General features: G+C 48.5%; 1 protein-coding gene across 1 annotated transcript; it reads right to left on the bottom strand.

Moving 5' to 3' along the window:
- On the bottom strand, nt 1-17,218 carry LOC128827604 (CCN family member 2-like). Its single transcript, XM_054011522.1, has 5 exons — nt 17,136-17,218; nt 10,639-10,852; nt 5,951-6,190; nt 3,444-3,655; nt 1-2,388 (listed from the first exon to the last, which is right to left on the bottom strand). The coding sequence occupies exons 1-5, from the start codon at nt 17,196-17,198 to the stop codon at nt 2,077-2,079; spliced, it is 1,041 nt and encodes a 346-aa protein (XP_053867497.1). The 5' UTR covers nt 17,199-17,218; the 3' UTR covers nt 1-2,076.
- Between the last annotated feature and the right edge of the window lie 2,291 nt (nt 17,219-19,509).

Consider the following 19,509-nt stretch of genomic DNA (forward strand, 5'->3'; position numbering starts at 1 on the left):
TAAAGTGCAACCATCATTTTAGTTTTACCCTCTGAAGCCAGGCAGCCAAGAGGAAGAACAGCCACCAACCCAGAAGAACTGCACCAAAGAGGCGGGGGCAGGGGAGTTTACAGCATGGAAAGGCCCTAGAACCGGCTGTTTGACCGACAGCAACACCGTAAACTACAGTTTGAATCCCAACGCAAACAACAGGAGGGCAAAGCTCCAGGAGCGGCTGTGATGGGAGCGATGCTGCTGCAGCTGTGGGGGATGGGGGAAAAGAGGTGATGTTTTATACCCCGGGCATTTCAGTGGCCAAGTCAGGGATGATGCTTTGAAGCCTATAAGCGAAGGGCGGCATTTAGCAACTGCCTGGAATGTTATTTACAAGGAAGCTCTGCTCTGAAATACAGGTATGGATGGCAGCATAGGCACGGTCCCAGCCTCTGCAGTTGGTTGGACCTCAGTTCTGCAGCAAGGCCCCTTGATTCTGCATCATTCTGGTAGAAATTCTGTCCCAGCTTCAGATGAATTAAAGAATGGAGACAAAAGGCACTGGTGGGATCAGCCCATTAGCTGGATGTTTCTGCTAAAACGAGCAGGCGTTAAATAGTAATGTTGATATTTGGACCCTCATTAGTTTTCAGAGTTAACATCCCACTGAGGCAAACGGTTCACACCTCTCAAAGCTATTGCTTCAGGCTGGTTGCAAACACTGGCAGATACCCCTGCATTGGTTACAATTGTAAGATTTTTGTTTGTAACTCTGAGGACTAGCAACGATTTTCTCTACTGGAAGCTGAGATTATGAAGCATAGTTCTGCGGCAAGAGATGTATCCCATGACTGACACACAGGGCCCCAGTCAGAGCTTTTCATGTTGTCGTCTCAACAACTCCAGGGCAAATCTCCTCATTTACAGTTAACAATTGTTGTTGTTTTTTTCCTTCTGGCACCTCAAACTCTCCCTGGGATCTGACCTGAGCTGGGTTCTTCCTGTTCACACACCACCCGGAATAAAGACTCTTGCAATTCTGTTGCTGATGCACGAGCCAGGAGAGAAGCCAGCTCAATCTCCCACAACAGATCCGGCTCTGATGCAGTAACAGACGTGAAAAGTAGGAAATACTAATTTTCTGGCAGTAAAGTCTACACATGGGACTCAGAAGTTACAGGAGCAGATCTGTTGGCTGCGATTTTTCAGGATGGGAACCTGATTCTAATCTAGCACATCCCAGTTTTACCCTGGCAGTGCTCTCCGGAGTTACTCCTGATTTCCACTGGGGTATCTGAGATCAGAATCAGGCCCTAGAGCCCTTTCTGCATTGCCAGTGAGCAGAGTGACAGCCCCATCGTCTACGGAGATGTCCCGAACTGGGTCTGGATTTTCCAAAGAAAGCCACACAGCAATGTCAGGTCTCTTGCAGTGGGACTGAATGGCCAACCCCTTGTAACGCTCTCTGCTGTTCTCAGTAGACCCCAGGGCACATGCAGGACCATCTGACTTTTGAAAAACGGCTGATGTCAGAGACACACAGTGAATGCACAGGACTCTCGAGTTGCTGACTGCTCTGGGACAGAGGGTATCAAACAGGGGCACTGAGCAGGGGAAGAGAATTTGTCAAACAGCACCAAGACGTAGCAGGTGTCAGTCAAGAGTGACTGACAGCCACGGCACTAACCCATCACTGGGCTTGGGCTACTTTCATTTACAGGGATGTATTGCAAAAAGCTAGATGCCGATGCACCAGGGCCCTAGTCTGTTGTTTAATGGGAAACAGGCCTAGCACGTTGATGCACATTCAGACTTCCTGGACCTCTCCTTTGCCTCCTGCCCTGGGTTTGCTGCCAGGTACTGGCACAGCAGGGACTTCAAGGAACTGCTCACCCACTTCACTTTCAGCTAGAAATGGGCCTGGGCCACAAGGCTTAGATCCGGATCCAAACTGCCTCGAAGTCTGGGGAATTTGGATCAGGATTTCAGTCCCGGCCCATCTCTGTTTCCAGGCTCGCCTTGTTCTGCCTCAGCATCCTCAAAAGGAACCAGCTTGGCAGGCACTTGAGAGCGACGCATTAGCCTGATCAGGGAGAGGAGGGGCTACTGCCTCTCTATCTTGACATGGTCACCGGTCATCCTTCTGCGGTAGGTGGCCAGGAAGATGTCGTTGTCCCTGGGGCAGTCATGGTGGCAGGAGCACGTCTTGATGAACATTAGCTTACGGTGGAAGAAGTCCCCCTCCGGGCACCGGAACTCCACCTCCGCAGTGCTGGTGGTGTGGGGCGTGCAGCAGCGGCCGTCCGTGCAGCTCCCGCAGAACTTTGGCCGGTAAGAGCGGACGCTGGTGCAGCCCGAGAACTCAAAGCGGATTCCCCGACGGGACTTCGGGGTCCGCACGCACTTCTTTCCTTTCTGGGGAGAGAGCAGCAGTAAGGAAAGGGTTAACCTGGCAGGACGGGATCGCGCTATGGAAAAAGGCACGGGGGGGGGAGGGGGAGTAGAAAAACGCTCAGAGGAAATACAAGTGGTTTTGTTTGGGTTGAAATTCATTGGTTTTCTAGGGAAAAAAATTCAAAATCGTTGAGTTTTTGGAAACATTTTTTGTTTCGGTGTCACCGGCTCTATTGGGGAAAAACAAAGCAATGAAACATAGCTGTGGGGAAAGAGTTTTAAAAAGCGGGAAGTGGGATTTTTCCTACCAAAATGAGAAAAAAAAATTTACATTTTTCCAAGGTTATAAAAAGTTGGAGGAAAAATGGGGATTTTCAAAGAGCTCAGAACACTTTGGTGAATCACTTCGATTGAACCCGAACATCAGTTTTCACTGGATAGAGACAGAGATACAGACAGACAGGTACAAAGTGTTTGACCGGCTCTAGCTACACGACCTGATCCTGCCAGGAGTTCCCACTGATGTCAACGGGAGTGGAGGGTGCCCAGCACCTCTCAGGACTGGGTCCCGTATGAGCTGCAGTATTAGGGAGAACTGATGTTCCAAACATCCCCTAGGCTTTGAGGGCTGGGGGGGTGAGGCTATGTCTAGTAGTGTGCTTGATGGACCTGCAGAGCGAGCATCCCCGGCCCACGCCCTCTGGATCAATAGGAGTGGCACCTGTCTATGCCAGGGCTGAACTGGGCCTTTGAATGTTAGCCAGGACGGGTGGGCAATGACCAGCATCTTGGGGGATGAGCTGGTGCCTCCTGACCATGTATCCGTAGTTTCATAGATTGTAAGGCCATAAGGGAAAATTAGGTCATCTAGTCTGACCTGGATTGAACTGACGTGTGTCCCAGGCACACGGCACCGCGGTGCTGCCCATACCCAAGGCCTCTGAGATGGCAGGGAATTGACCACTGTGTAGTCAGCCTCGTCCTGCTTTGTCCTACCCGCTCCAGCCCTGCTCCTGCTCCATCTAGTCTCACAGACGCTGGTGGCCCCACTCCCAGCTTCCACCAGCAGCCAGTACCTTGATGATCTTCTCCCTGGGGAAGTCGCAGGGCCGGACCATGCAGAGTCGGCTCTCCTTCTCCAAGCGGCACTGGGGGTTGTCATTGGTGACGCGGGTGGAGATGCCCATCCCACAGCTCTTGGAGCAGGCACTCCATTCGGTGGTCTGGACTAGGCAGTTCTCCTGGAGGTCGTTCAGCTCAGGCCTGGGCGCTGGGTTCTCCCTGTAAACTGACCCAGGTCAAGAGGGAACAAGAGAATGTTCAGGGACCTGGCACAAGGCACATGGCCAGGTACAAAGCAAGTGACCATCTGGGGCCTTGCTCTGCTGAGCAGGTCACGAGCTGGCACTGTCTTGTTCTCCAGCAATGGGGCAGGAGGGGCAGTAAGCGAGGCCCTGCCAGAGCCGTTTGCCCATTCACTACGAGAGTCAGCAGGGTCTGGTCTCCTTTCCCCGCTTCTGTCAGCTCCAGACAGTGTAAACCCAGCTCTGATTTGGTAACTGGATTATGTCTGAACCTTTCTGGTGGTCATAAAAGGCACCATCCGTGACCTCTGTAGAGACGGATGCCCTGTAGCCACAAAACAGGGGCAGCAGAGGTGGCGGCAGCACCCGCCTCTTCCACAAGACCTTGCCAACGGGCCTTACCCCTGGCCAGAGAAGATTAGTTGTTACTCAAGGTGGACTGGCCAGATCCAATGTGGCTAGTTCAGTTCTGGCCCCTCAATCTTCCTCCCCAGTCCCCGCTGAAACAGTAGCTTCTTTCCCCTCTGTTGCTACAGGCACTCACATGGACCCAGCTCCTGGTGCAGAACTGGTCACCCATCGCCACTCCACAGTACTGATCGAGGGGAGGGGACTCACCGCTCTACTGGCTAATCACTGGTTTCTAGAGAGGCCCATAAGAAAGTCCCAGATCTGAATATCCCAAACGATGGGCAAGTTTGGAGCTAACTTCAGGGCTTTGGGCCCATCTCTATTTCCCAGCTAATAGCTCTTCCCTGACGGTGCAATCGGCCACACCCTCATCTGTCTGTCACTCACCTGCCAATCAATAAAACCTCCTCCAACCGCACACCCCTAGTTGTCATCTACCACCCCAAAATGGAACCCGTATGGGGTATCATCAAACAACATATTCTATGGGGACTCCATCTGAAAGAAATCTTCCCTGAACCCCCTCTTCTGGCCCTCAAACAACCCCCCAACCTCACTAAGCTCATCAGAAGCAAGCTCCCCCCAGACCAGCACACACGAACTGAAAGTGGCACCAGACCCTGTCAAAACAACAGATGCAAAACCTGCAGATGTATCTCCACTACTACAAGGATCAACTTCCCCCACAACACACCTTTCGAGATCCATAGGTCCTACACGTGCCTATCACAACATGTGGGGTACCTCATCCAGTGCACTAAATGCCCCAATAACAACTATGTGGGTGAAACCAGACAGTCACTGCGCTCTCAAATGAACTCACACAGGAAAAGAATAAAAGATAAAAACACCCTAAGACCTGTGGGTGAACACTTCTCACAAAGCCATCACTCCGTATCTGATCCCTCAGTCCTCGTCCTCAAAGGAAACCTGCACAACGCCTTCAAAAGATGAGCCTGGGAGCTTAAATTCATAACTTTGCTAGACACTAAAAATCATGGACTGAACAGAGAAGAGCAACAAAAATGACTAAAGATCTAGAAAACATGACCTAGGAGGGAAGATTGAAAAAATTGGTTTGTTTAGTCTGGAGAAGAGAAGACTGAGAGGGACATGATAACAGTTTTCAAGTACATAAAAGGTTGTTACAAGGAGGAGGGAGAGAAATTGTTCTTAACCTCTGAGGACAGGACAAGAAGCAATGGGTTAAAATTGCAGCAAGGGAGGTTTAGGTTGGACATTAGTAAAAACTTCCCAACTGTCAGGTTAGGCACTAAATAAATTAAGCACTGGAATAAATTGCCTAGGGAGGTTGTGGAATCTCCGTCACTGGAGATTTTAAAGAACAGGTTAGACAAACACCTGTCAGGTACGTGACCCCACGTAACCCTCCCACCAATGTCTTGCTTCTGGCTTCTGCCCAGCGGGGAGGGGGCCTGGGGCTTCACCCCCACTGGGCACACCTGCCGGGGCTCGGGACCTCAGCAGGAGCAGGGTTTCAGCATCAAGCCCTAAGACCCCCCTGAAGCCCCCGGCAAGCGCAGCCCAGCTCTCAAACGTCTGAAGATATGCAGCTCAGAAGGTCAGTAAGTTTGGCCACACCTGGCTTATTACAACAAGCTGGAACTCACTAACCCCCCTTGCTGTCCTATGACTGCAGAGCGTTAACGGGCCAGGCTACCTGGAATGGTCCCTTGAAATAAGTGCTAACTCCTTACGCTAAATGACCTGTTCCACCTGTGAGGCTGCCAATTCCTTTCCCAGACCTCTGAGGAAGAGCTCTGTGTGGCTCAAAAGCTGGCCTCTCTCACCAACAGAAGTTGGCCCAATCAAAGCTATTCCCGCCCCCAGCTTGTCGCTCTGCTCACCTGCCAGGGCCGTTTCCTGGCTGCCCCCTTGACAAATCCACTCCTCACAGCACTGGGTTGGGCGTTTGACCCGGAGGGGGTGGGGGCAGTCCGGGGAGGGGAGCCGCAGGTCGTCGGCGCACAGGGGGATGCAGCCGACGGCGCCGTCCATGCAGATGCATTGCAGCTTGCAGGTGGGCTGGAAGCTCTCACCGTTGGGATAGATCTTCCCCAGCAGGTCACAGGTCGCCCCCTCGTGGGCTGTAGGGAGAGATAATGTGGGGGGGGCGGAAGAGGGGGTGAGTTGATGGAGTGATTCAGCAGAAACGATCCAGGTGCTGAGGGCCAGGTCTCTTCCTCTAGGGGATTACGTGGGAACCAGAAATCAAAGCATGTAAACATCAGCTCCCCTGGCCTGAGATCTATGAATCCTGGGGACGTAACCGGCTCTTCCCACAGGCATCTGGGGTCCCAAGCAGCCAGGTTAGAGTCTTTTCCTTGAGCTTTGATTTCTGGTCCCCAGGGTAAGCAAGCCCTTCTAATTGAATTTGCATGGCTGGACACGGGCCGCTTCACCTGCTGCGAACTGAGCCCCCATCCGAAAATGAGGAGGGCCAGGTGTGACCTCTCTGTTCACAAACCCATCGAGCAAGCCAGTTATGCGTCGGTGCAGCTCTGCTCAAAGCTGCATTGACTAGCCCCACCTCTGAGACCGGCTGGTAAGATCCTGTCTCTGTGTGGGGGACGGACTAGGTGACCTTGAGGTCTGGTCAAAGCCTCCGTTGCTACGGTCCGGCTAAATGCTTTGGATGGACAGTGCTGCGGAAGCACGGGGTGCTGACGTTAGGATCTGTCGTTTTAGGTTACAGCGGAGGGCACTAGCACCCTGCAGGACTGACCACAGCATCGAGATCTACCCAACTGGGTGAGTGCCCAGGCAAGAAGAAACTGGCGGCTCCAGTTATCACGAGGAGCGATGAAGAAGCTGGCTGACAGTTCCTGTGTGCAGAGCTAGTCTGGAGGAAGAGCTACTGCCTGGAGCACTCTCTGGTAGAGAGCAGGTCCCCTCACCCGTACAGCAGTACTTGAGTAGGGATGGGCTCAAGACCAGATCTCAAACACCCCAAAGTTCTGGGTAGTTTGGATCCAGTGCCTTGGTTTTGCTCCATTGCCTAGGGCCAGGTTGTGAACCCCATTGACAAGACTATTCATGTGAGTTACGCCCCCTGGGGCTTGCTCTGTGTCCGTACAGCACCTAGCACAATGGGGTCCTGGTCCATGACTGGGGCTGCTAGGTGCTACCGTAATGCTAATAAAGAACTGCTCTGCAGTGTGAGCACGTGGTTCACAATCTGGCTCACAGAGATCATATCAGGACAGCTCTGGCTGACCCTCACTGACCTGGTTCTTTCAGAGACGGATCTGGGAAAAGGACACAGGTAACCTGGTGCAATTGGAGTCTCTAGCATCTGGCTTGCTGGCCTATTTGGGGTATTCCCGATACTGCGCTCTCCTTTCTGAAACTTGTCTTCCACTCCCCATCCCCACCTGCTCGCTGAGCTAATGCCAGACGGTCTGATATTCCTTGGAGAAACCTCTTTTCCAGTCGGATGGGCTGCTAAGTGGAACCAGCTCTTTACAACCCTCCAACTTGTAAACAGCCTCCTCTTAACTCAAAGAGTTTCTCCTGCCAGGATCTAAGAAAGTGCCCCAAGTCAATGGTATGGTGCAAGATGCATTCTTGATATGACACACTAGCCAAAAACTTTGCGGCTAGATATCCCTATAAGACAAAAAGGCAACATTCCTCTGAGTGCAGTCAATTTCCCACGTTTAAAGGTGGCTTGCAAAAGGAAAAAGCAAATAGGGTTTGTACCCATTCAGGAATTCTTTACGTCATAAAAAAGGACCCTTCCCTGCCCCACCATTTTTTCCCAGTAGGTGCCTGGATCTCGTCCACCCTGATTTTTCTGAAAGAATCTGTGTGACTGGAGACTTGGCAGGGTGTGACGTCAGACAATGCAAGTGAAACCCAATCCAATCAAAATCTCACTTTCCCTCCCAGCTTTTTAAAGCTTCTTGTTTTCCATTTGTTTTTGTTGATGTCTATTCAACTCAAAGGTTTGGAAGATACTTGGGAGAAATGTGCTCTTTGTTAAAGACTGACCATACCAACCTTTCAACGGAGGGCTGAGAAATCTTCCAGTTCAAGGCAGAGACTTTCAAGAAGTTCTCCAGCAAGGCCAAGGAACATCAGATTTAATGTTCCAGCTATTTCTAAGCTAAGGAGAACAAGTAGACCCAGTCTCTAATTTAAAAAAAAAAATCTTTTATAAATCATAAAGCAGCAAAAAGAGGAAGAAACCACTGTCTTAGCCACAAGACCAGCCTCCCTCATATGTGCTGCACAATGGTCCAATAAAGCTTTACCGCTGAACCAGGTAAGGGGGCCATTTCCCTTGGTGAGAATGAACCGTAGCAATGAACAAGCAGCCTGTCTTTGCAGCATTAATCTAAAGGCATCCTAAAACCTTTCTTGCCTTGGCTACCACGTGCCAACACTACAGCAGTTTATCTTAGTGCAACGTTTCCCGTGCTCCATCTTTCCAGAAGTAACACACACTGCAGCCCTGGGTCAAGTATCAGAGGGGTAGCCGTGTTAGTCTGAGTCTGTAAAAAGCAACAGAGGGTCCTGTGGCACCTTTAAGACTAACAGAAGTATTGGGAGCATGTCAGTTTCCAGCCTCGTGTTTGTATGGTTGATTTTAACACTAACCCAGCACAGAGCATTCAAGACCCGCACTACACAGTGTTCTGAGAACAGTCCATCTTGTCATGTGTTCCCGATGGGCTCGTTCACATAAGGGGGGTGCTTCTTACTCAGATTAAAGTGTCTCCCCTTTCTTTAACTCCTTTCTCTGCTGGGGAGCACATAGTTCTGGTTGATGTGGGTTCAGACTGGTAATATCTTTTGTTGGACCATCTTCTGTTGGTGAGAGAGACAAGCTTTTGAGCTTACACAAAGTGTGTTTAAAGTGGGAAATTAAAGGTTTCCCAGGCCTGAAAAAGAGCTCTGTGTAAACTCAAAAGCTTGTCTCTCTCACCAGCAGAAGTTGGCCCAATAAAAGATATTCCCTCACCTACCTTGTACCCCTCAGGCAGATATTTTCCAGCCCTGGTGTCTGTCCAAGGGCAATTTTTTTTTGAAAGTTTGAGCCAAAAATGATTCCACTGTTTTTTGGGAAGGAAAACAAAGAAAAGGGGGAGGGGAGAAATATACTTCCTCCACTATGAAAAAACAAGTCTTGATTTATTTATTTTTAAACAGTCCAACTGGCACAATGGCTCTGGCTTAAAAGCTGATATTGGGCAGGGATGTAGTAGCCTTCGCTGAGAGACGCTCCAGGAGGGGTCTGGTGAAAACAGGTTTGCATTTGCTGTTTTCAGGATTCGTAGAGGCCAGTCGGCGCATACACACTCTTTTGCAAATGATATTTTTGGCCATTTCTATTAATGTTTTGAACACAGGAAGGCCGCGACATCACAAACAGACTGAAAGAAGGTGTACATTTATAACAGTGAGTGTAATTAACCATGGGAACAAATTTACCCAGGCTCCTGGTGGACTCTCCGTCACTGACAATTTTTAAAATCGAGCTGGGATGATTTTCCAAAAGCTGCTCTAGGAATTACTGGGGGGCAGTTCTCTGGCCTGGGCTATGCCGGAGGTTAGACTGGATGATCACAATGGTCCCTTCTGGCCTTGGAATCTATGAACACATGTGTCCAGTGGATTTAAAATGCTACCGATAATGTGACAGGGTAGAGAATTCTGCTCTGATTACAAAAGTAACATTACTTTATAATAATGGCCCAAAATGGCCTCAGGCATTGGGGGGCATCCTGGCCTCTCCTGTTCTCTGCCTGTGCCTCACAATGGATTAGTTGCCTGAGGACTGAAAGGTTTTGGTCTAACTAGTGTCTGGTCTGTGACGTAAGAGGTCAGAGTAGATGATCAGATGGTTCCTCCTGGCCATGCCCTCCGTGAAACTGAAAGATGTTGGCGTTTACAGTAGGATCAGTGCAGAGACTGATGCCGTTGCTGGAGATTCTCAAAAGACACAAAGAACATTAAAGCGACCAACCCCCATTGGAAGTCAGTCAGAGTAAGGCACAAATGGGCAATTGAAAATCTCCCCCATTAAAGTGTAGTAGAAAAATCAGTTTCTCTCTTAGTGGGAAGAGTTGTACCACAGGGAACCAGAACTAGAGAACAGGGAGCCTTTGGTTTGGGATCTGACCCAGAAACCTCTGTTGGGACTAGAGGATGGCGATCAGACTGCCCTCAACAGATCGGACGCTGGGTTTAATCCCAGTAAAGCAGTACTAGCACAACTGTGCTAAGAGTGTGATATATAAAAGTCAATGGAGAGAGAGGTTTTGGATCCAGGAATCCAAATCCTCTGCCCTGTGAATTCATGTAAGGAGTTTGTATCTGTGGTTATGACTTGTGCCATCTAGTCAGTCACATACTTTTTGGTTCATCAGTTAGTTTCAAAGGGGTTGCACAGGCCACATAAGGAGGCCACTTGTCTGGTCTGCCATTGTATGTTCCCTAAGGCAGGTTCTGATGTCCCTCTGGCTCTCCCATGGTCTGTGGGGTCTGGGGGCAGGGCAACTTCACGCTGGAGGGATACGCAGCCGCTCACCTAAGCAGATCCCGACATCTCTGTGGATTTTGGAGAAGTCGCAGTAGAGTCCCTTGTGGTGATCGCAGGGTGTCTGAAGGGAACACAGCTCACCCAGCTGCCGGGCACACACTTTACAGCATCCGCAGGCATCCCACACGTGGCTGGTGCCAACAGGGCACTGCAGCGGCTGAGAGGGGCACTGGCATGGGTACGAACACGGCTGTGACTCTGCCTGGAGGACAGACAAGCCATGAAAATAAGACCCTTCCTCTCACAAACCAGCAGGGTAGAGAGATTAAAAGTGCATGAATCTGCTGCCCCAGCTCCCAGCAGCATAAACCCACCTTTCTCTCCCGCTCCCCAATCCGGGTACCAGGAAGGACCTTCCATGCAGCTCCAGATGAGCAATCCCCTTACCCTAAAATCAAGTGGAGTCCAGTAAAGAGAAATCCCCCTGGGAGACAGGGTCAGCTTTAAACACTAACAGGGCAGGAGACTGCTTGGAGTTCCCCACTCTGTGGAATCGGTCCCCTTCCCTTTGACTGTATCAACAACAACATACCTGGCTCTTTCATCAGTACATCTCAAAGCACTTCACAAAGGAGGTCACCATCCTTAGTCCCATTTTACAGATGGGGAAACTGAGGCACGGAGTGGGGAATGGATTGGCCCAAAGTCACCCAGCAGCACGGCCAAGAATAGAACCCAGGTTTTCCAAATCCCAGTGCAGTGATAGATTCAAAAGGCCACACTACCTCTCCAAGTAGGACCTGAGAGGTGAGCCCCCACTCTTTTGGGGACCTTAATGTAACCTCCTTCCTTGGCACCTTAAGAAAGTAACACCATGCCTGCTCAAAGGACTTCAGGGTGCCCTTCCCTCCTTTCAAAAACCCACACTTCAGTATTTCTGCTGTTTGATTTCACATGGTGAACAGGGTTGGGCCGGGTCCGAAGGATGGGAATGCTCGAGGGAAAACCCGGGATGCTGTAAGTGATGTTGGTGATACAGTAGGTGGCAGCCTTCCCCCAGAGCCAGTGCTGAACCAACCTCCCAGCTGCTGTACACAGCATGGTTTGGATGAGATGTGAAACCAAGGTCATTAAAGGTGCTAAATTTGCAGTCATTAAAGAGCCCCCTTTTCATTAAAAAAAAAATCGGTGTTAATCCCACTTGGGTAACTACATTTTGCCTGCCAACATTCTCACTATGTAGTTTCAACAGGGATATGGAGTAGTTCTTCACTTTCCATGTTTAACGGCTGTGCCATGCCTCTGTGCACCGCTATGTTCCACCCCAGAAGTGGCTGCAATTGCAGTGACAAAATGATCTTTGTGTATTATTTGCATGCGTCAGTTTAAGCTTACAACACGTTTTGAGATATCAATGTAAAGCAACAAAGCCACCAGGTTCATACATATCTGCTCTTGTATCAGACCCAACCCTGGCCGGCAAAGCAACTTCCTTGCATGTATTGTTTCGTGACCAATAACAGTAGTAAAACTTCTCCAGCTGCTTTGGCTGTTGTTCCCAACCGCTGTCCTAACTGACGCTCGCATGGGGCTAGGAGATGCCAGCTGTTTTATACTCTTGCATCAATCAGCACAGTATAGTATAGGACAGGGATTTGGCTTAATCATAACGCACAAGACCTCACTGAGTCTTACTCCATTCAAGAGGAATTAATCTAATTCTCTTTGAAAACTCCTAGTGCAAAATCTTCTTGTAATAAATAACACCACCTTGCTGCCTGTACCACACCCATTCTCAAACCACAATCGAGAGCTGGCAGGATCCTCCCTGTTTCCAGCTGTGAGGGTGCATTACAAGAAGCTGACGGTACTTCAGTGCTTTCCTCTATTTTTCATAGACGCAATTGCTGTAGCTGCCGAAGGGGCAAGTTATTCGATCAAGACTGGGTGGAAAGGTGGGTACAGGGGCGGATTATGAATGGGGGTGATGTGTGTCTGCCACAATATCTATATTAAGATGTGAGCCGTGCACTGAAAAAGTTAGCAGCAGCAGGTGTTCTCCAACATTGTGGTGGCAGCAGCCTATTTAAAGAAAGGTTTCAGAGTAGCAACCGTGTTAGTCTGTATCCGCAAAAAGAACAGGAGTTCTTGTGGCCCCTTAGAGACTAACAAATTTATTTGAGCATAAGCTTTCATGGGCTACAGCCCACTTCTTCGGATGCATAGAATGGAACATATATTGAGGAGATATATATATATACACACAGAAAGCATGAAAAGGTGGGAGTTGTCTTACCAACTCTGAGAGGCCAATTAAGTAAGAGAAAAAACACTTTTGAAGTGATAATCAAGCTAGCCCAGTACAGACAGTTTGATAAGAAGTGTGAGAATACTTACATGGGGAGATAGATTCAATGTTTGTAATGGCTCAGCCATTCCCAGTTTCTGTTCAAGCCTAAATTGATTGTATCTAGTTTGCATATCAATTCCAGCTCAGCAGTTTCTCGCTGGAGTCTGTTTTTCAAGCTTTTCTGTTGCAAAATTGCCACCCGCAGGTCTTTTTTTCTCTGACTTAATTGGCCTCTCAGAGTTGGTAAGACAACTCCCACCTTTTCATGCTCTCTGTATGTATATATATATATCCTCAATATATGTTCCATTCTATGCATCCGAAGAAGTGGGTTGTAGCCCATGAAAGCTTATGCTCAAATAAATTTGTTAGGCTCTAAGGTGCCACAAGTACTCCTGTTTATTTAAAGAAACACTCTCAAAATGTCTCTCCGTTTTTTTAAAATTCCCGATGACGACAATCTTAGATTAAATCCAACCGAATTTAAATCATTTCCTGACCTTGTCACTGTCCGGGCTGATTGCCTCCTTTCCCAACTTCACACAGAGAAACTGAACTGCTCCGTTTCACTTTTTGTTTATAGGCAGGTTAACTTTCCATTCAAGGGTGGCAGAGAAAGGATGGTCTGGTGGCTACAGCAGCACAGACCCAGATATTCTTTTCCTAGCTCTGCACAGAACTGCTGTGTGACTTCACACCACACATGTCACCTCACTTTGGTACGCAGTACACCTGGCCCCAGTGTGTATTCAGACTCCAATCTGCTCTGGTTTTGCGTCTTTTAACTCCTGCTAGCCTTACAGAGCCAATAGAAACAACAAGGAGTCCGGTGGCACCTTAAAGACTAACAGATTTATTTGGGCATAAGCTTTAGTGGGTAAAAAACCTCATTTCTTCAGATAAAGAAGTGAGGTTTTTATACCCACGAAAGCTTATGCCCAAATAAATCTGTTAGTCTTTAAGGTGCCACCAGACTCCTTGTTGTTTTTGTGGATACAGACTAACATGGCTACCCCCCGATACTTGACACCATGCCAGAGCCAACAGAGCAGCAAGTCAGCTGGAATCTTTTCTGGCTCATCCACTATGAAGGAAGGCTGAAGGAATTGGGTTTGTTTAGTTTGGAAAAGAGAAGACTGAGAGGGGACATGCTAGCAGTTTTCAGGTATCTAAAAGGGTGTCATAAGAAGGAGGGAGAAAACTTGTTCATCTTAGCCTCTAAGGACAGAACAAGAAGCAATGGACTTAAACTGCAACAAGGGAGGTTTAGGTTGGACATCAGGAAAAAGTTCCTAACTGTCAGAGTGGTTAAACACTGGAATAAATTGCCTAGGGACGTTGTGGAATCCCCATCTCTGGAGATATTTAAGAGTAGGTTAGATAAATGTCTATCAGGGATGGTCTAGACAGTATTTGGTCCTGCCATGAGGGCAGGGGACTGGACTCGATGACCTCTCGAGGTCCCTTCCAGCCCTAGAATCTATGAAAAAAACAGTGAGCAGAGACAAGGACCATGTAAGGTAGGGAATGCTAGTACAGACTGGGCAGGGTTGAAGTGGCTACCTGGAGTCGCCTCGCTAGCACCGTCCATTAGTTGTTCCACTTTCATGCCATATTAAAAGATGAATTATTCTGCAACATGCCTGAAGACACTTCCTCATTCCTGCCCATACACTTCCTTCTAGAAATTGTCTCGATACAAAGAAGATGAACCCAGGTCTGAAGTTCAGCTCCAGATCCAAACTTCCCCAAAGAACTGAGCGGCTGCTTTGCAACAGACCTGTGCATAATACAAAGGACATTTTTAACAGGTTGTGCCGCAGAGGCGGGTGGAAAAGGAGCCCAGGCAGTGGATAGACAATGCACATTTCAGCTTCCTCCCACCCACAAAAGTCGCTGGCCCTGAACTTCCATGCTGTTGGAGTTTTCAAGGGAAGGGGCCCCATTTCTCTTTAAAGGCCTGATCCTGCGTCTGTTGAAATCAGTGGCAAACGTCTACAGACTTCAGTGGAAACAGAATTAAGCTAATATTATGGATCATAGCCACTGGAACTGAAAAAGAAAAAGAAGCCAAAAAAGAGGACTGCCTCACCTCTGGTTTTGCTGGCAGCTCTTGCATGCATCACAAACATCATTTGCAAAGCAGCCACTCCCAGGAGCCCTGAGCACTGACTGAGCGGCAGTTGTGTGTAAAAAGCTGACTAGCAGAATCACATCTCCGAGCTGCATATATATTCCCCATCACTGGCTCCCAGGTCCCATCTCCTCAGCTTACAAGTCAAAACAAGATTTTCCTAACTGCCGGCACTGCAGGCTGAACCTAGGTACCTGGACGAAGAGAGACGGGTAATGTTCTTTTTGCTTCACATAACTCTTAGCACTGGTGAAGAATCTGGGGTGGGGTGGGAGAAACCGGCTCACATCTCTGCAGCTGCTGGCTCTTGGGACCGATCAGTGAACCAAGCGTCTCTAACACCAGGGAAAGAGCAAACGCAGGCAATGACAAAGGGTTCTTTATTTTAAAAAAACCTGCTTTTTGGACCCTGATCCCATTCAAAGAGGTGGGAAAGGGTATTGTAAGGCTCAAATAAATATTTACAAAGCACCCTGGGTGCCTGGGATGAGATGAAAGGTGCAAGACAGGTATGGTTAATGCTCTTTGTATGGTCGGGCACTGACAAGGATAAAGGAGGCAAAGCGTGATCATTCCAATAGTCCTAACACTGGATGGATTGGTTTGGATAACACTGCTTTACCCTCAGTTACAGGATTTCAAGGCACTGATAAACTAGGCCTTACAACACCTTTGTGTGATAAATAAGAATTGCTATCCCCTTTTCACAGATAGGGAAACTGAGGCAGCGAGAGGCAGTGACATGCCCAAGGTCACAAAAGTCAGTGGCAGAGCGGAGAGCAGAGCCAAGGAATCCTGAATCTGAGTGCTCCGCTCTAACCACTAGACAATACTCCTCCTCCAGACTAGGAGCAGAGTTCAGGAGCTCCTGCTCCTCTGTTTTAACCACCAGATCCTTGATCCCCTCCCAGCACTAGGAAGAGAACAGGAGTCCAAAGTCCCATCTTCAAAGCGCTTGAGAACATGATCTCATTTGGATAAATCAAATTTGTGGCCAAAGTTTAACTGTAAAGTGTTTCAGAAACAATGTTTTTTATTATGATATATTACGTGCGTTGCTGTAACACCCAGGAACCTGGGTCACAGACCAGGACCTCATTGCGCAAGGCGCTGTACAACCACAGAAGAAAAAGGCAGTCCCTGCCCCAAAGAGTTTGCTAATTTCCCCTCACCGCAGAAACTGCCCAGCCCCTGATACCATTATACTATAAGCATCTCCGTACAGAGATCAGCATTCTTTCTGTTTGGAAATCACGGAGCACATTTGTGGTGCTACCAGCAACAATCAATACACAGAGTTCATCTACCTAAAGCATTTTGCATACATCAGTGCGATAAGCCACAAGAATCTATTTAGAGCCATAGCTGCTGGCGGCATGGACCTGGTCTCCTTACTGGTCTGTAAGGTGATTAGTACAGTTTGGGCCCTATAATAACAAATCATCATCATTAATAATGCCCCCGCTGCTGCCATTTGGATTGTGGTCACATCCAAAGGCCCCATCAGAATCAGAGCCCCATTGTGCTAGGTATGGCACAAAATGCAGCGAGACACAGTCCCTGCCCCCACAGAGCTTCCAATCCAATTTCTCCTTCAGATTTCAAGCTCACGGTTTCCAGGAGCAAACAGCTGCGTTTCAATAACAGCTGTTTTTCTTGGCAGGAAGGACGGCACATGGCTGAGATATCAGGGTGTTATCCCTAGCAGTGCCGCACATTTGGCGGGTAATGCTGCGGGTAAGTCGCTTGACCTCTCTGTGCCTTGGGTTTCCCTCCTGTAAATCGGGGATAGCAGGAGAGACGGGGGAGCTTCATCCACTTCATACGAAGTGCTTTGAGAACCTTGGACGGAGAGCACTACGCAGGTCAATGTGCGTCTGCAGCATGCCGTTATGAGTGTTATTTATCTACACAGTGCATTGGGATGCCACATTACCAGCTAACTCCTCTTAGGCACTGTCAGAGGCAGGTGACAGCTGCAACAGTTGCTGAAAGCATTCTGCAAAACAAGGAGCTGCAAAGCTCCCCCAGTAAATAAAACGACTGCAGTACAGTACATACCCAGCCAGGCGCAAGGAGTAGAAGGAACAGAGACCAGGTTATTATCCCAAAGCTGTCATGCATCCTGAGTGAGAGGGGTGGGGTTTCAGACTGACAACTCGCTTGCTCTCTGCTCTGTTTGGAGAATGTTGCACACGGGCTCCTCTTTAAATAGCCTCCTGACGGGGTGTGCCCTGCACTTGAGTGACAAGCTGGAGAGCGGCCCAAACTGGGTGAACCAAAAAGTGTCCGAATTCCAGAGAACATTAGCAGATTCCTGTGTGCCTGGTGGTCACGGGGCTGCCGGTGGAGTCTGGGACTCGGCTGCATTCCACGTGGGGAAATCAAATCCTGGCAAAAAACCTCTTTGCTAGGATTTTATAATTATTACTCACTCTTTAATTCTAAAAGTATGAAGCCTGAAACAGCTTCCTCCACTCCCTCTCTCCGCCTTCCTTTCGGCCACAAGAGCTGTACTCTTAAATAAGTGAAGCTTTGTTGGGCTACTCTTTTCCCCTTGGAAGGGGAAGGGACAGAAAGTTTAGCTTTGTTAGAAGCCGTTCGGTCCCATAAGTGATAGTGCATCCGCAGGGCCTGCAGACCCACCCGGCCCAGGGGAGTCAAAGCTACAAGATGAACCCAATGCTCCTGCCTAGGATGGCTTCTTGCACTTCAAGGAAATGAAAGGGAATAGGGAAAAGCTTGCTTTTAAGGGATGGCAGCTTCCCACAATGTTTTAATGTGGGTCACAAAATGGCTAGAGGGGAAGAGCACACACCTAGGGTGACCAGATGTCCCGATTTTATCGGGACAGTCCCAAATATTCAGGGTTTTGTCTTCAATGGGCGTCTATTATCCCACATACCCCCATCCCGATTTTTCACACTGCTATCTGGTCACCCTACACACACTTGTATCACAGTGTATGATCTTTTGGGTGATTATCGCTGAAATATAGGACATAAGAACAGCCATACTGGGTCAGACCAAAGGTCCATCCAGCCCAGTATCCTGTCTACCGACAGTGACCAATGCCAGGTGCCCCAGAGGGAGTGAACCTAACAGGTAATGATCAAGTGATCTCTCTCCTGCCATCCATCTCCACCCTCTGACAAACAGAGGCTAGGGACACCATTCCTTACCCATCCTGGCTAATAGCCATTAATGCACTTAACCTCCTTGAATTTATCTAGTTCTCTTTTAAACCCTGTTATAGTCCTAGCCTTCACAACCTCCTCAGGAAAGGAGTTCCACAGGTTGTGCACTGTGTGAAGAACTTCTTTTTATTTGTTTTAAACCTGCTGCCCATTCATTTCATTTGGCGGCCCCTAGTTTTTATATTATGGGAACAAGTAAATAACGTTTCCTTATCTCCACACCACTCATAATTTTATATACCTCTATCATATCCCCCCCTTAGTCTCCTCTTTTCCAAGCTAAAAAATCCTAGCCTCTTTAATCTCTCCTCATACAGGACCCGTTCCAAACCCCTAATCATTTTAGTTGCCCTTCTCTGAACCTTTTCTAATGCCAGTATATCTTTTTTGAGGTTGATGGACTTGCATCTGAAGAAGTGAGGTTCTTACCCACGAAAGCTTATGCTCCCAATACTTCTGTTAGTCTTAAAGGTGCCACAGGACCCTCTGTTGCTTTTTCCTGATTAGTTGTAGCTAAATTAGCCCCCATCATAATGTATGTATTGTTAGAGTTATTTTTTTCCAATGTGCATTACTTTACATTTATCCACATTAAATTTCATTTGCCATTTTGTTGCCCAATCACTTAGTTTTGTGACCTAGTGTATCCTACACAGAGAGCGTGGGGTCATATAAAGGCCTTTACAATCCAGGACAGTTGTTTTGCTTACACCTGCCTGGCAAAGCAGAACACTCCCACGCAGAAGCAGATGAGAAGAACAGGAGAGCAAGGCTGGGAAATGAACTCAGGATATGTATCTGACAGAGGAGAGCAATCTCAAGTCTGGCATAAACTGAAAACTTAGGTCAACATAGCTGTGGCTCTCAGGGGTCTAAAAAACCCACCCCCCCTGAGTGCTGAGACTATGTTGACCTAAGCCCTGGTGGAGACGTGGCTATGTCTACGGAAGAATGCTTCCATCACCTTAGCTACTGTCGCTCAGGGAGACAGAGTTCCTACCGTGATGAAAAGCCCCTTCTGTAGCTGCAGCTTGCAGCTACACTACAGGACTGTAGAGGCATAGTTATGACGCTATAGGCAGGCTGCTATAGTCCCCGTAGATTAGATGAGCCCAGAGTCCATGCTGGCCTGGGGAGTGACAGACCAGGCCTGGGAACTAGATCCAGAAACCTTATAGGGCAGCGTACTGTGGTTTGCACCAATCAGGTCTCTCGGCTTCCAAACATTCCAATAGCGG

Source organism: Malaclemys terrapin, chromosome 22, assembly GCF_027887155.1.
Source record: "Malaclemys terrapin pileata isolate rMalTer1 chromosome 22, rMalTer1.hap1, whole genome shotgun sequence".
NCBI classification, from domain to species: Eukaryota; Metazoa; Chordata; order Testudines; family Emydidae; genus Malaclemys; species Malaclemys terrapin.

Coding starts and splice junctions, on each gene's coding strand:
- LOC128827604 (XM_054011522.1), bottom strand. CDS start 17,198: ATGCATGACAGCTTTGGGATAATAACCTGGTCTCTGTTCCTTCTACTC. Junction 3,656..5,950: donor CCAGGAAACGGCCCTGGCAG/GTGAGCAGAGCG, acceptor GACCTGGGTCAG/TTTACAGGGAGAACCCAGCG. Junction 2,389..3,443: donor CCAGGGAGAAGATCATCAAG/GTACTGGCTGCT, acceptor CTCTCTCCCCAG/AAAGGAAAGAAGTGCGTGCG.